The 12,753-nt window shown below is 39.2% G+C and overlaps 1 protein-coding gene across 1 annotated transcript in view; it reads right to left on the minus strand.

Annotated features, from left to right (window-relative positions):
* POLQ (DNA polymerase theta) overlaps window positions 1-12,753 on the minus strand; it is a 95,693-nt gene that overhangs the window by 17,142 nt on the left and 65,798 nt on the right. The window contains exons 17-23 of the mRNA XM_029283376.1: window positions 11,837-12,030; window positions 8,483-8,723; window positions 7,880-8,073; window positions 5,121-5,255; window positions 3,323-3,497; window positions 2,308-2,428; window positions 584-699 (exon numbers count right to left, since the gene is read on the minus strand). Of these exons, the coding sequence (XP_029139209.1) occupies window positions 584-699; window positions 2,308-2,428; window positions 3,323-3,497; window positions 5,121-5,255; window positions 7,880-8,073; window positions 8,483-8,723; window positions 11,837-12,030 (1,176 nt within the window). The remainder of the gene's footprint in view (window positions 1-583; window positions 700-2,307; window positions 2,429-3,322; window positions 3,498-5,120; window positions 5,256-7,879; window positions 8,074-8,482; window positions 8,724-11,836; window positions 12,031-12,753) is intronic.

The following is a 12,753-nucleotide window of genomic DNA, read 5'->3' on the forward strand; positions in this document are numbered from 1 at the left end:
CACCTCGCTGGGAACACCCAGGGAGGCTAGGGAACTCGACTCCTACTCACGAGCAAGCTCTCCTTCTCTCCTTTGCCCGGAGAGAAGTTTCAAAACGCCCAACAGCTGATAAACGCTGTTTTGGCGCTTTTTACGCAGTCCTGAACGGGAGGCTGTCAAAACAACCCCCTTCGGCAGCCGCCGAGCCACCGGAAGTCGGCCTAGAACATTTTGGATAAAAAGAATGGGCATCTATTTTATAGAAAAATGCTTGATAGGATGTCGGTTGTGGAATTCTAAGCATTGAAATTTTATTAAAATCATGGACGAATGCAATAGTTTTTTATGAATGTACAAAAACAAAATAATGTGATTGCCACCAAAATTATGTTTCTTCTTTTCTAATGTTGAAGGGAAATGTTAAAGTCTGACAGAGAATGAAAGTTTTCAAGGAAGACAGGATGTGTTTGAAAATAAGATGTAAATTAATCTGAATGGACCAGAAAGAGGTTCAGTGATTCAAGCAGATGGCAGTTGTTGTTGTTAAGAAAATCATGTGTGGTCATTAAGTGCAAATGAAGTCAAAATAATTTTAAGGCATTACCTGGAAATGGTACAAAGGCATGTCTCATGCTAACAGAAAATAGTATTTTCTTCCTGTTTGATATTTCTTCAGTTAGAATCTTAGTTCCACATGGTAACACAGAATGTTTTCCATATCTATAAAATATGGTTTTAAATTAAAACTTGGCTTATTGCTTATTTCTATACAATTCAACGATTAAATTAATGTGTAGTGAATAAATGCAAAATATACTTGCTGCTTACTGCCATTAATGTTCAAACCAGCAGTGGCCAATCTTTTCAGTTTGTGTCTTCCCTGAGAGCCATAGCCCTATGGAGCATATTGTATCATTTCTCTGGGTCACGGGTGTCAAACTCGCCACGTCACGTGATATGTCGTAATGTATCGTGACTCTTTTTGCATTGCCGGCAATGGGGTGGGCGCAGCTTCAGTATGATGCTGGCAGTATGATGCTGGCCCATGACACCCCTGCTCTGGATGGATGAAGTACAAATTTTCACCCCAATTTTCTTTAGCGTTGAGATTTAATGGATTAAATGAGTGCCTCCCCAAATTTAGAGGGATTTTTTTTTAAGGAATTATAAATGGGTTTATTAGCCAGGGCTTTCCTCAAGCTGATTTTCAGGGGGAGGGGAGCATCCAAAACAGAAGCAAGCAAATAGTACTTGCAAGCCTTCTTTTCTGGTTCATGAAGTCACAGTCTCAACTGGAGGGTTGGTGTCATCAGAGGTCTATCCGTGAAGCTTCCCTTCCCAGAGGCCTTTATCTACTGCAGTGGTTCTCAACCTTTTTAATGCCGCGACCCCAACCGGTCGTAAGTCGAGGACTAAACCGGTCGTAAGTCAAGGACTAAGCCGGTCGTAAGTCGAGGACTAAACCGGTCGTAAGTCGAGGACTAAACCGGTCGTAAGTCGAGGACTTTCCCTGCCCGGGAGCGCCGCGCATGCGTGGTTCTGCCCCCTGCGCCGGCCGAGGCGTAGCTGGCAAGCGGCAGAGACGGAGCAGGCCGACCACCAGCTGGCCCAGCCCAAGGGAGGTAAGGCACCCGCCGGAAAAGGGGAAAAAAATGGCGGACAAAAAAAATGGCGGACAGCCTTGCTTGGCGACCCCCATGAAATGGTCGATCGACCCCAAATGGGGTCCCGACCCACAGGTTGAGAACCACTGATCTACTGGGTTTCAATGACACACTTCTTAACTGCCTTCCAACTCATTCAGATCCATCTGAATTTCAACCAGTAATTGGTTGTTTTCTCTTCTGTATCCCTAGTGACTAAACCTGGTGAAAAGGCAGTGAAGAGCATCTATTCACACTGCCAGCATTTTTGGATTTCTGACTCTCACTACCACTGCTACTCCAGATCTTCTTTTCTAGACTACAGAAACCATTTTACATTAGTTAGTCAATCAAACCAATCCATCTTTTAGTCTGTTACTGGTCTTAAAATTTGAAATATTTCTACATCTTTTGATCTTCCACTGTTTCTCACAATGCTAATTCTAGCTTATTTTTAGCTCCTTTAGACAAGTTGCTATGTCTCCGCTGTATTTATCATATGAGCTAAGGTGAGTTTCTAATAAAAAGGTGAGATATAAGTGTAGTAATCAATAAATACAAGCAGAATGTGTATCTAATGTCATGGTAAGTGTGACAGCTCATGTCTTTTCAGAAATGTGACCCCAAAAATCTAAGAACTGAAACTAAAATTTTAAAAAGCAAAAATAATTTACTATGTTTTTACCTGCTTCTTAAAATACTGTGTTGTTTCTGAAAAGGTGGGCTCTCTTCAACCATTGTTGGCATTTCAATCTCAAAGTCTTTAGGTACATTCTGTATATTGGGTTCTCTGAAGCTTATGCGGCCTACAAAAAGAGTAAAGATAAATGTACGCTTGGAAGATGAAATATGGTGTCATGATTGAGTCAGACATAGAATCATAAAAAAGTGAGTTTGTGATGGATATGTGGCTTGCATGGTGCAAGGAGATTTCGTTAAAACTTTGAGGGCAAGAGGTGATAGGTCAGTGATGGCAAACCTTTTAGAAACCGAGTGCCCAAACTGCAACCCAAAACCCACTTATTTATCGCCGGGTGCCAGGTGGGCGTGGCCCACTGGGTGGATGTGGCGGTGGTGGTCATGGCAGATTGGGTGGGTGTGGCCAAGGTGGGCGTGATTACCTCAATGTTGCTCGTGGGGAGGGACGCCTGTGGGGGCCAGGCAGGGTTGGGGGAGATCCAGGGGGTCTCTGACAGGTGGGGCGGTGGGGCGGTGGGCAGGAGGCTCGTGCTTCGGGGTGAGGCGAGGCAAGGCGAGGCAGGGCAGGGGTGTCATTGTCACAGGGCAAGGTGAGGCAGGGGCCGGGGCAGCTGCTGCCTGACACCATCGGCCCCTACACACAGAGGCCAGTGAACGCAAGGGTGCTGGGATACATCCGGCCATGTGGGACCTCAGCAAGTTAGCGGGCAGCTGGTTGAAGAGGGATGGTTGCCATCTCCAGGGCATGGCGTGCGTGCCCACAGAGAGTGCTCTGAGTGCTGCCTCTGGCATGCGTGCCATAGGTTCGCCACCACTTTGATAGGTTTTGTATTGTAAGACTTTTGTATGCTTATTTTAGAAAACATTCAACATTTCATACACTTGCAAACATTTCTTGCCTCAAAATGAAAGGAAACCATGCTATCAGTCTTCAGCAACCAAAGTGGGGGGTGCATAGTCTGCAAATAATTATTAAATTTGCTAGGATAATAACTTGCTACCTGTAGCACTTTGAAATTGAGAAACAGGATAGATTCTTTCCATTCCTAGGACAGGGTTGAAAAGTTTCTCCCTCTGTAGTGGAAATATCACTTTAGTTATTGCATTAGTGATCTTTCTCCATTCTAAAATCAGGCCAGGTAAAGGGTGCAATTTCTTCAATTTTTCTAAAACCTCCTATAGAAATAAATAATAAGACAAACCAATTAAATGTTTTTCTGTTTACAAGATTTGAAGATTTCACTACCATTTACTTGGGACAATCATTAGAATACTATCTTTCTAAATTACCAGATAGCTTGAGCAAATACATATTCTTTATTTGTACTGAATAAAACTAGCAGTCAAGATTAAAGTTTTGTCATTTTATTTATTGCTAAAATGCCTTTTCTTGATTAGCAAGTAGTAGTAACAACAATAAAAAAAGTTGGAAGGTATCTTGGAGGTCATCTAGTCCAACCCCCTGCTCAGGCAGGAAACCTTATACCGTTTCAGATAAATGGCTGTCCAATCTCTTCTTAAAAATTTCCAGTATTGGAGCATTCACAGCTTCGGGAAGCAGCTTATTCCACTGGTTAATTGTTCTAACTGTCAGGAAGTTTCTCCTTAGTTCTAAGTTGCTTCTCTCTTTGGTTAGTTTCCATCTGTTGCTTTTTGTCCTGCCTTCAGGCGCTTTGGAGAATAGCTTGACTCCCTCTTCTATGTGGCAGCCCCTGAGATATTGGAACACTGCTATCATGTCCTGCCTCGTCCTTCTCTTCATTAAACTAGACATACCCAGTTCCAGCAACCGTTCCTTATGTTTTAGCCTCCAGTCACCTGATCATCTTTGTAAACTTTTGTATACTTTGTATACTTTTCTCTCATGGAGGATCATTATTCCCTATCCCCTCTGCAGAATGCTTTGACACTCTGTCAGTCTGTTCACTGAGGGAACTTTCAACATATTCTAGAAATATAATAAATCTTTTCCATGTCACATGTGTCTGTGGTATCCTCCATGGCAAATAGATTCTAGAGGAAATTCTGAAGGAGTCAATTCTGAAATCTGTGTCATCATAAGGTCTCCCTTTTGCAAGCCAAGTATAGAAAATGCCAAAGCAACTGGCAATTCTCTTAATATTTATGTGAAATGCTTACTGAAAAGAAAAAAACCATTTCATGTAACAGGAACAGACTATTGCTAAATTAAATTTGAGGATAATGATAGGAAAGTGTGAAAAGCATTGATGATTGAGAATATTTACATATAAGACATCTAAGTTTAAAGTAAAGGATGAATCAAGCACCTAATTTATTTGTTTGTTTGTTTATTTATTTATACATTTATACAATTTACCATAGGATAACTCTGGGCGGCTTACAGTTACATAAAACCTAAAACCAAAAAAAGTTAAAAACAAACATTAAAACCAAAAACACATGGGGGAAGGTGGAGGAGCAGGTGGGATCTGTTATTACTCAATCATCTCCATCGCGCTGATCCCCCACTGGGCCCCCAAGCCGATTGGCCCAGCCCGTCTTTAGGCCCTGACGAAAAGGTAGGAGGGTATTACTGTAATCCATTAGAATTTTAATAGACAATTGGATTGCTTATAGAAATAAGCTGTTAAGGACTGTTCTTCTATAAAGAAACAGAATTCCTCCAGATGATTTTGAAGAACCTGATCTTTCAAAAATTCTGGCTGATGAATGATTATGTAAATTGAAAATTATTAACAAAGCAGAAATACTGTATAGTCTTTTTTGGGGGATAAAATGCACATTCCATAGTTACATCACATAAAAATTATACTGTACCTTCGTTGTACTGAACTGTTTACTCAGTCTGGCTCGATTATTTGCTGTTGCTTTTCTAGTACAACCCAACACTTTCTTGCCTTTTTGCACTTTTAGTTCTCCATCTGATGGCAACTTTTGCTCCAGAAATAATACCTGAAACAGAACACAGCATCATGCAATTGCATCTTATCTTAATGCTCAACACAACTTTTCAAAGCATGTTTAAATCTTATCCCTTAACGAGGCAGAAAGCAGAATGCCTAATAAAAATCCAGTTTTAATCTCCTTTTAAACAACTTCTGAGCAGACTAGATGGTTTTCTGCTCTGTCCAAAGTCATCCAGGGAATTTCCATGGTTAAGGGTGGTCTTGAACACTCAGAACTCTTCTTAGTCCTTGTTCAGCACTTCACCAGCTGTGAAGGCCTTTGGGTCTCTCCCTCTTGCCCCCCCACCAAAAGTGAGACTATGGTTATTATATATTAAGTGAAATTATATTGGGATGCAGGTTCCTAACAAATCCTGTTACTGACAAAAGATCAATTTTAAATGTTTGGAACAAATAACTAAAGCATGAAATCACACAAAAAATGAAATTTGAATATGTTTTATATTTTAATTATTAACATGATGCAAATGTTCTGATTAAAACTTTTATAATTGCACCATCATAGTGCTTAAGTTTTATCTAAAACTGAATTGCATTTTCAGGTTTAAATAGATTATCATCACTGAAATGCAAAGAGATATAATACAAAAATTAATGATGAGCTGCTTTCTTAATTTTTACTAAAAGTTCTAGTTAGGCATTATTGTAAATCTGTTTTAATTCTACAATATACAATGCTAAAACAGGTTAAGATGAATCTCTTTAACTTAGATTAACTTTGGGAAGGGGTCCATGTAAGCTTCACACATGCTAAGATAATGCCATCAAAAATAGCTGAATTTCAGCACTAAGATTTTTACCTTCTTTGGCATAAGTACTTTTATAAAGGACTGGAAACCTTTTATGGAATTTTTGGAAAAATGGATAAAAATGAACTGGTAATTTCTGGATTTCCTGATTAAAAGCAGTTGAATATGCAACAAAGGTATACAATATAGTTCTAAAATGGGAGAAATTATTAACATGATTTAAATTTGTAACTGCTGTAAAGATCAAAGCTGCTTTTTTTCTTTCTCACTGTATCCGTTTTTAATACCTTTTTTCCTTTGTTCTTTTTCTATTTTTCTTTTACATATTTGTCCTATGCAAATATTCAGGCTACCTGGGGAAGTTGTAGATAGAAATTGAGTGATTTGCCTCCCAAGGCTTCCCACTATCATTTAAATATCCCCAAAACTGGGTAAAAAAAATCCAACACACGCACACACATTCTTCCTGGATATATCAGAATGTTACCTGGTGTCCTTCCGGGACCCTTCAAAAATCAAGAGACAGAATTACAATTTGTTTTAAGCTAATATTGAGGTCTTGCATCAAGAATTTTAAGGAACTGACAGTTTTAAACATACTGTAGAGCAAAGGTCCCCACCTTTTGGGCACCAGGGACCGGTTACATAGAGAAAGGTTTTTCCGTGGACCGGAGGGGGCGTGGTTTTGTGTGCTGCCTGCATCCCGCGGATGGGGCTTTGCTTGTTTGTGTGGACTGGTCCAGTACTGGTCCACAGACCGGGGGTTGGGGACCCCTGCTGTAGAGGAGTTTTAATTTTAATTATTAAGTTTCAGGCTTTAAATGTTGTTTAAATGAACTGTATCACTATTTTTAAAATGCAGAATATGAATTTAAAAAATAAGTTAAAAAATAGCTCAGATACCAAAAAGCGTTTTGGGAACACTATGGCACCAGACCAAAATTATGGCTGTGTTAAGCTACAAAATAAAAGGACATCGAGTCTCTGAATATGACAGTAAAACAGAGCAATGAAATAAATCAGCAAATGACAAATGTGCTCTGTAGTGGCAGATGTACTAATTGAGACAACATGAACCAAGGTAAACTGAAGATGCTTCTGATTCCATCCCCCCTTCCCCCAAGAATATATAGATGAATCTGCTTTTTAAAATTGAACAAATCTGTATAGTCAAACCATATCATTGAAGGCAACTCTGAGCAACAAACAACAATAATATAAAAACAACAAACATCATTGAATGATGCTTACTAGATTCATTATTTAAATATTCATCTAGGATTACATACTGTAAATGAATGAACTTTCCAATAGAAGAGAATATTTATAGCTCAGGGTTGAACTGTGAATTTCTTAGTGCTCCATGAGCTTTATTGTTTGCTTGCAGATATTTCATTACCCAACTAGGTAACATCAGTGCTAATGTGTGTGGAATTGAATGAACTCTTCTAGTTGGAATGCTTACATTTTTTTAATGATATAGTCTATGATATGAATTAAGAGGCACAAAGGAATGGGCCCATACCAACAATAGTCAATAAATTTTGGGCCAAGAAATTAAGCTTATAATCATAAGAAATTACAAGCAATTAGAAGCATTCTATGAAGTGCTTTATTAAATAGTTGCTACAAGCTGTGGTTTCAGACAATATTTGTTCTACTTTATATATTGCAAAATCGATAGAAAAATACGAGCAAACATTTTAAAAGTAATTTTAAAACTAACATTGAGAAAACATTTTCTTCAGAAGCAATTAGAACTTTACTGGTTGAACAGAGGCAACAAAATTTTTCCAATCAAAATTTCATAGATGATGTCTGGATCAAAACATAATCTATTCATGTAAGTTCATCACAATACCTCAGCAACATCATCTGGACAGGTCAAGGAGAAACTGTGACCTGCCAGCTGGTATATCCGATTCTCAATCTCATTCAATTTTGCTTCCATAACATGTTTCTGGGCCTCACATTCTACTGTGCTAAAACCTATGCCATTGAGTTCCAGCAAGGCCAAGCAATACTGATTCGGCATCTCCACTTTCTGAAAAATATCTATAATAATGACAAATGAAGCAAAACATAATTTTAGTTACATTCTGCAAAATATATTACGGCTAGCATTTTAGGACATTTGAATGAAAACTACTACTTGCTCTAAGTAATCAAGAAATAAACTACAAAGTTAAAAGCTAATTAATAAATAAAAAAGTCTAAATCTACAAACCATAAAGAACATTTGAATTTAACTGCTATGTCACCAATTCACTCTTTTCATTTTCGGTTGATGCTTATAGTGTTCCGATGCAAAATCATGATTGTCTGAAACCTTTATGATAGCAAAATATAATATTGTGACACAACAATCTGCAAAATTTACATGTATTATTTTGAAGCTCAGGATGAATTTTAATCATTTAGTGCCTTTCGTTAAATGATAATGTCAGCCCTGTAGCCTTTTTACCTTGCAAGTTATCCTTATGTAGTATAATATGGAGTTCTTCTATAATATGGAAGACAAGAACAGACTCTACAGATGCCCTGTAACGTCCAGACTGATCTGCACTGGCACTGAGACCCAGGCTCTGATTTCCCTGGCCTGCTCCAATGTTATCTAGCAAGAATAAGTCCTGAGGAAGGAAATTGGCAACCATACTGTGAAGGGAATCTTCTTTTGATCCAGGGTCCATTAACCAGCATGCTACCTAGAGTAAGAAAAAAATGTTCAGCATTCACAAAATTATATGGAAAAAGCACATATCTCACAAAAATGCAACATAGTCAAGTTCGCAAAATGCAAATATGTTGTTGACATATCTATATCCCACTTCAGAAGCCAGTGTCAACGCTGTAAACATTGGATGTTCCCACTCTTGACAACTGATGAAAATGCAGCCATTTTCTCTTTTCCTTTAACATGCTTTTTCTGGTATTTAGAAATCAGGTGCAGAAGGGAGGTGGGTGGGATGAAAGCTCGAGCTCAGCTAGCCATAACTAGGCTTTGTGGGAACCCAAGGACGAGCTGATAACGTTTTGGTGGGCTGAGGAGCTGGGGAGAAAGCCTGCATTTTAGGCTAATTGTAGAATGTGATTTATGATAGCTTATTGGGGGTGGGAATTGCACTTTGTTACTTTGTATCTGGGGGAAGGGAATTTAGTTTTTGGGTTCAACTATGTAGTGCCCACACTTTGTTTCCTGAATAAAATGTTCTTTGAGGAAGAATCTTGCCTTGAAGTTCTTTTGATAGGTTTCATCTACCGGAACCATGACAGCCAGATTTATAGGATTACTGATTCCCAGAATTCAATAGAAGCATGGATTCCAATGGTCACTCTGTTTTACTGGTCTTTGCACTTAGCAGCTATTCTATGCTATGGTAATATCATAGAAGACCACAATATTCATCTTTTAAATAATATTTATTCATGAGTTAATATTTAATGAGGATGCCAATGAATGGCCCTATTGCCTGATAATTGTGTGAAATACCTAAATAGTAACTGAGTATCATATTGCAGGGTAGGTTTGTGTAGTGGGGAAGTAGGTGAATATATTCTGGTGGTGATGGGCTGAAGGCAGTACAATGCAAGGCACAAAGCTGTTATAGGGGAAGAAAAATTGACAGTTTGGTGCCAATCTCCACCTCCATCCCAGTAGCCTCACACCTACATCCTGTGGTGGGCTCATCTGGTAAGTCTGTTTTCAATAAGATCATGTAAGTCCATGACCTGTTGGAGATGAACATGAAGAATGGACATGTATTATTATGACCTAGCTGGAGGGATATCTCCTCTCAAGAGATGGTGCAGATCCATCATAAGTCTCAAAGCCAGGGCTGGGGAAGCAGGGGTATGTACTGACTCTTGCCTGTGAGGAAAGATTCTGGTTTTGAGGATGTCGGGCATGAATGTCTTTATATCAGGTCATGGAGGTTTCCTGCCTGACTGCTTTGATCACTTTGTACAACCATTCGCTGTTAAAATCAACCTCACTTCCTCCAGGTGGATTTAAGCTTGGAACTGCATTGGTTGCTTTTGTGATGACATTTGTCAAGCTTAGATGAGAGATCTTTTTACATTTCTTGGCAGCCTTTGGTACCACTGATCACAGTAAACCTTCTGGAGTATCTGCAAGTGTTGGGGGTTGGAAGCACTGTTTTATGATAGCCTAATCTTCCTTAGTGAGTGGTTTAGTCAATGGCATTATTGAAGAAACGACTAGTTCAGTGAATATGTCAGGTCCACAAAGAAATGTATTTTTTTCCCTTCTTATAGTTTACTTGCTTTTGTAACCATTTTTGGGGCCTGCCATTCTGTTGGGAGGGGAGATACTTTGGGGATGCTTTCTACTGTCTTGCCACTATGCCTTTCCCCCAGGAGAAGGAATGCATCACCCTTATCTAGAAGACTTTTGAGCTTGGAGCCAGAAGGAAAGGAAAGCGAGAGATCTTGAAGAGCATGCCAACGGAGCCAGTTACCAAAACACTATGCCACTTCTGGATTGGCTGGAATTCAAACGGACCCTGGGGGAAGAGTAATAGATGTTGCTTTTAATATACTGCTTGCACGGGTTTTTCCTCATATCTCGCCTTGTTTTCCCTGCTATCCTAATAAAAGTTCCTTTTGAGACAATGCTTATTTCAAGAGTTCTGCTTTCTTGGGAGGTTTAGATGAGGTAGGTCCTTACAGATTGCTTCCTTGTGGACTGCCATAAAGATTGATTCTTTCCACCTGTTCTTTAATGTCATATGAATAGAATAGAGCTGGAAGGGACCTTGGAGTTCTTCTAGTCCAGCCCCCCGCTTAAGCAGGAGAACCTATACCATCTCAGACAAGTGACTGTCTAGCCTCTTCTTAAAAATCTCCAGTGATGGAGCGCCCACGATTTCTGGAGGCAAGCTGTTCCACTGGTTAATTGTCCTTACTATCAGGAAGTTTCTCCTTAATTCCAGGTTGCTTCTCTCTTTGATCAGTTTCCAACCATTGTTTCTTGTCCTGCCCTCTGATGCTTTGGAGAATAACGTGACCCCGTCTTTGTGGCAGCCCCTCAAATACTGGAATACTGCTATCATGTCACCTGTTTCTTCTTTTCTTTAGACTAGCCAAACCCAAGTCCTGCAGCTGTTCTTCAAATGTTTTAGTCTTCAGGCCTTTGATCATCTTAGTTGCTCTTCTCTGAATTTTTTCCAAACTCTCAACATCTTTTTTGTGATATGGTGACCAAAATTGGCTGCAGTATTCCAGGTGTGATCTTACTAGGGTTTTATAAAGCGGTAATAATACTTCATGCGATCTTGAGTCTATGCCTCTGTTTATACAACCCAGGATTGTATTAGCTTTTTTGGCTGCTGCTACACACTGCTAGCTCAGGGTCAAGTGATCATCCACTAGGACTCCAAGGTCTCTCTTACAGTTAGTTTTTATGAAGTTTTTAGCAGAAGGTCATCTGTCAGTTTAAGGCACAGTACTATTATGGGAACATATCTGGGACTGTGTACTGTATGTCAACCTCTACATTAGACTCCTCTGATAATAACCTTTTTTCCATCTAAGAGAAGCTCTATGAACTTGTAGTTGTCCAAGTCATCTTGGAAGTGCATGCTTGAACTTGTATTAATTTTTATATGTCGTTGTAAGAAGTGAGAACTACATGGAATCTTGACAAAGAACCTAAACTTGTAACAATTAGTATAAAAAAACTCTCTCCTCCCCACAACACCTTCCTTCTCAGGTTATCCTCTTCCTTCCTCATATTTAGTTTATCAGGTTGAATGCCATTATAGAAATAGAAGAATTACAAGAGATGAAGTTAGCAAACCTTTGGGTCCTCAAAACATCCTGCCAATGAGATGCCACAGGCCTTCAGGAGAGTCTTGTAGTGTTGAATAAAATCATATACAACAAGTGAAAATGCTCTCTCAGACTCCTGCAGACATAGCTTAAGATGTTGCAATCTTTCTGCCACAGATAGGTCTTGATCCAATGGAGGCTGTGCCAAACTGGGACTTACTTCTAAAGAGACAAGAAAAAGTGAGAGGAAGAAAGCATGACAGCATATGTTTGTATACAAATGTGCTTTGTTATACAAAAGCAGAAATCTTCCTTGCCTTTTTCTATTGTAAACTATACTGAAAATATTTCTCTTTCTCTTTCCTTTCTACAAATACCTTTCTTTTTGTCACCTGACTCAGAACTGCCTCTCGAAGATATTTTCTTCCCCTTGTCCTAGGGTCTTTGCTGGGCTTTTTGTCCCAGGCAAACAATTTCCTAATTACTTTTAAAAACGGTACAATTTGCAGGTATTCTATAAAAAAGAATTGGTCCATGTAAATTAAAAACAAACAAAACCCAACTTCTCTTCAATCAATGCTACTAACTTTAACTTAATTCATTAATATGGTGTACACACACTCACATATACATATACATATATACATATACATATATACATACATACATCTCTGTGGATGGCTCTAGATTGAGCTGATACAGGCAAAAGATTTCTCTCTCCCATATTTGGGCCGACAGGGTGTTCAAAAAAAAAAAAAGCATTCATCCTCTTCCCCTGTCTCTTGTAGCTAACAAAGCGAGAAAGAGCCTGTGGCCTAGTGGCTAACATCTCTGCTTAACATGCAGACAGCCCAGGTTCGAATCTCAGAAGGGTATGTCTGGCTGATGAAACCAAATAAGGTTAGAAATAGCTATCCCAGTACTCCCTTAATTCTTTGTTAGCAA

Source organism: Protobothrops mucrosquamatus, unplaced genomic scaffold (genome assembly GCF_001527695.2).
Source record: "Protobothrops mucrosquamatus isolate PMUCROS unplaced genomic scaffold, P.Mucros_1.0 scaffold69, whole genome shotgun sequence".
NCBI lineage: Eukaryota > Metazoa > Chordata > Lepidosauria > Squamata > Viperidae > Protobothrops > Protobothrops mucrosquamatus.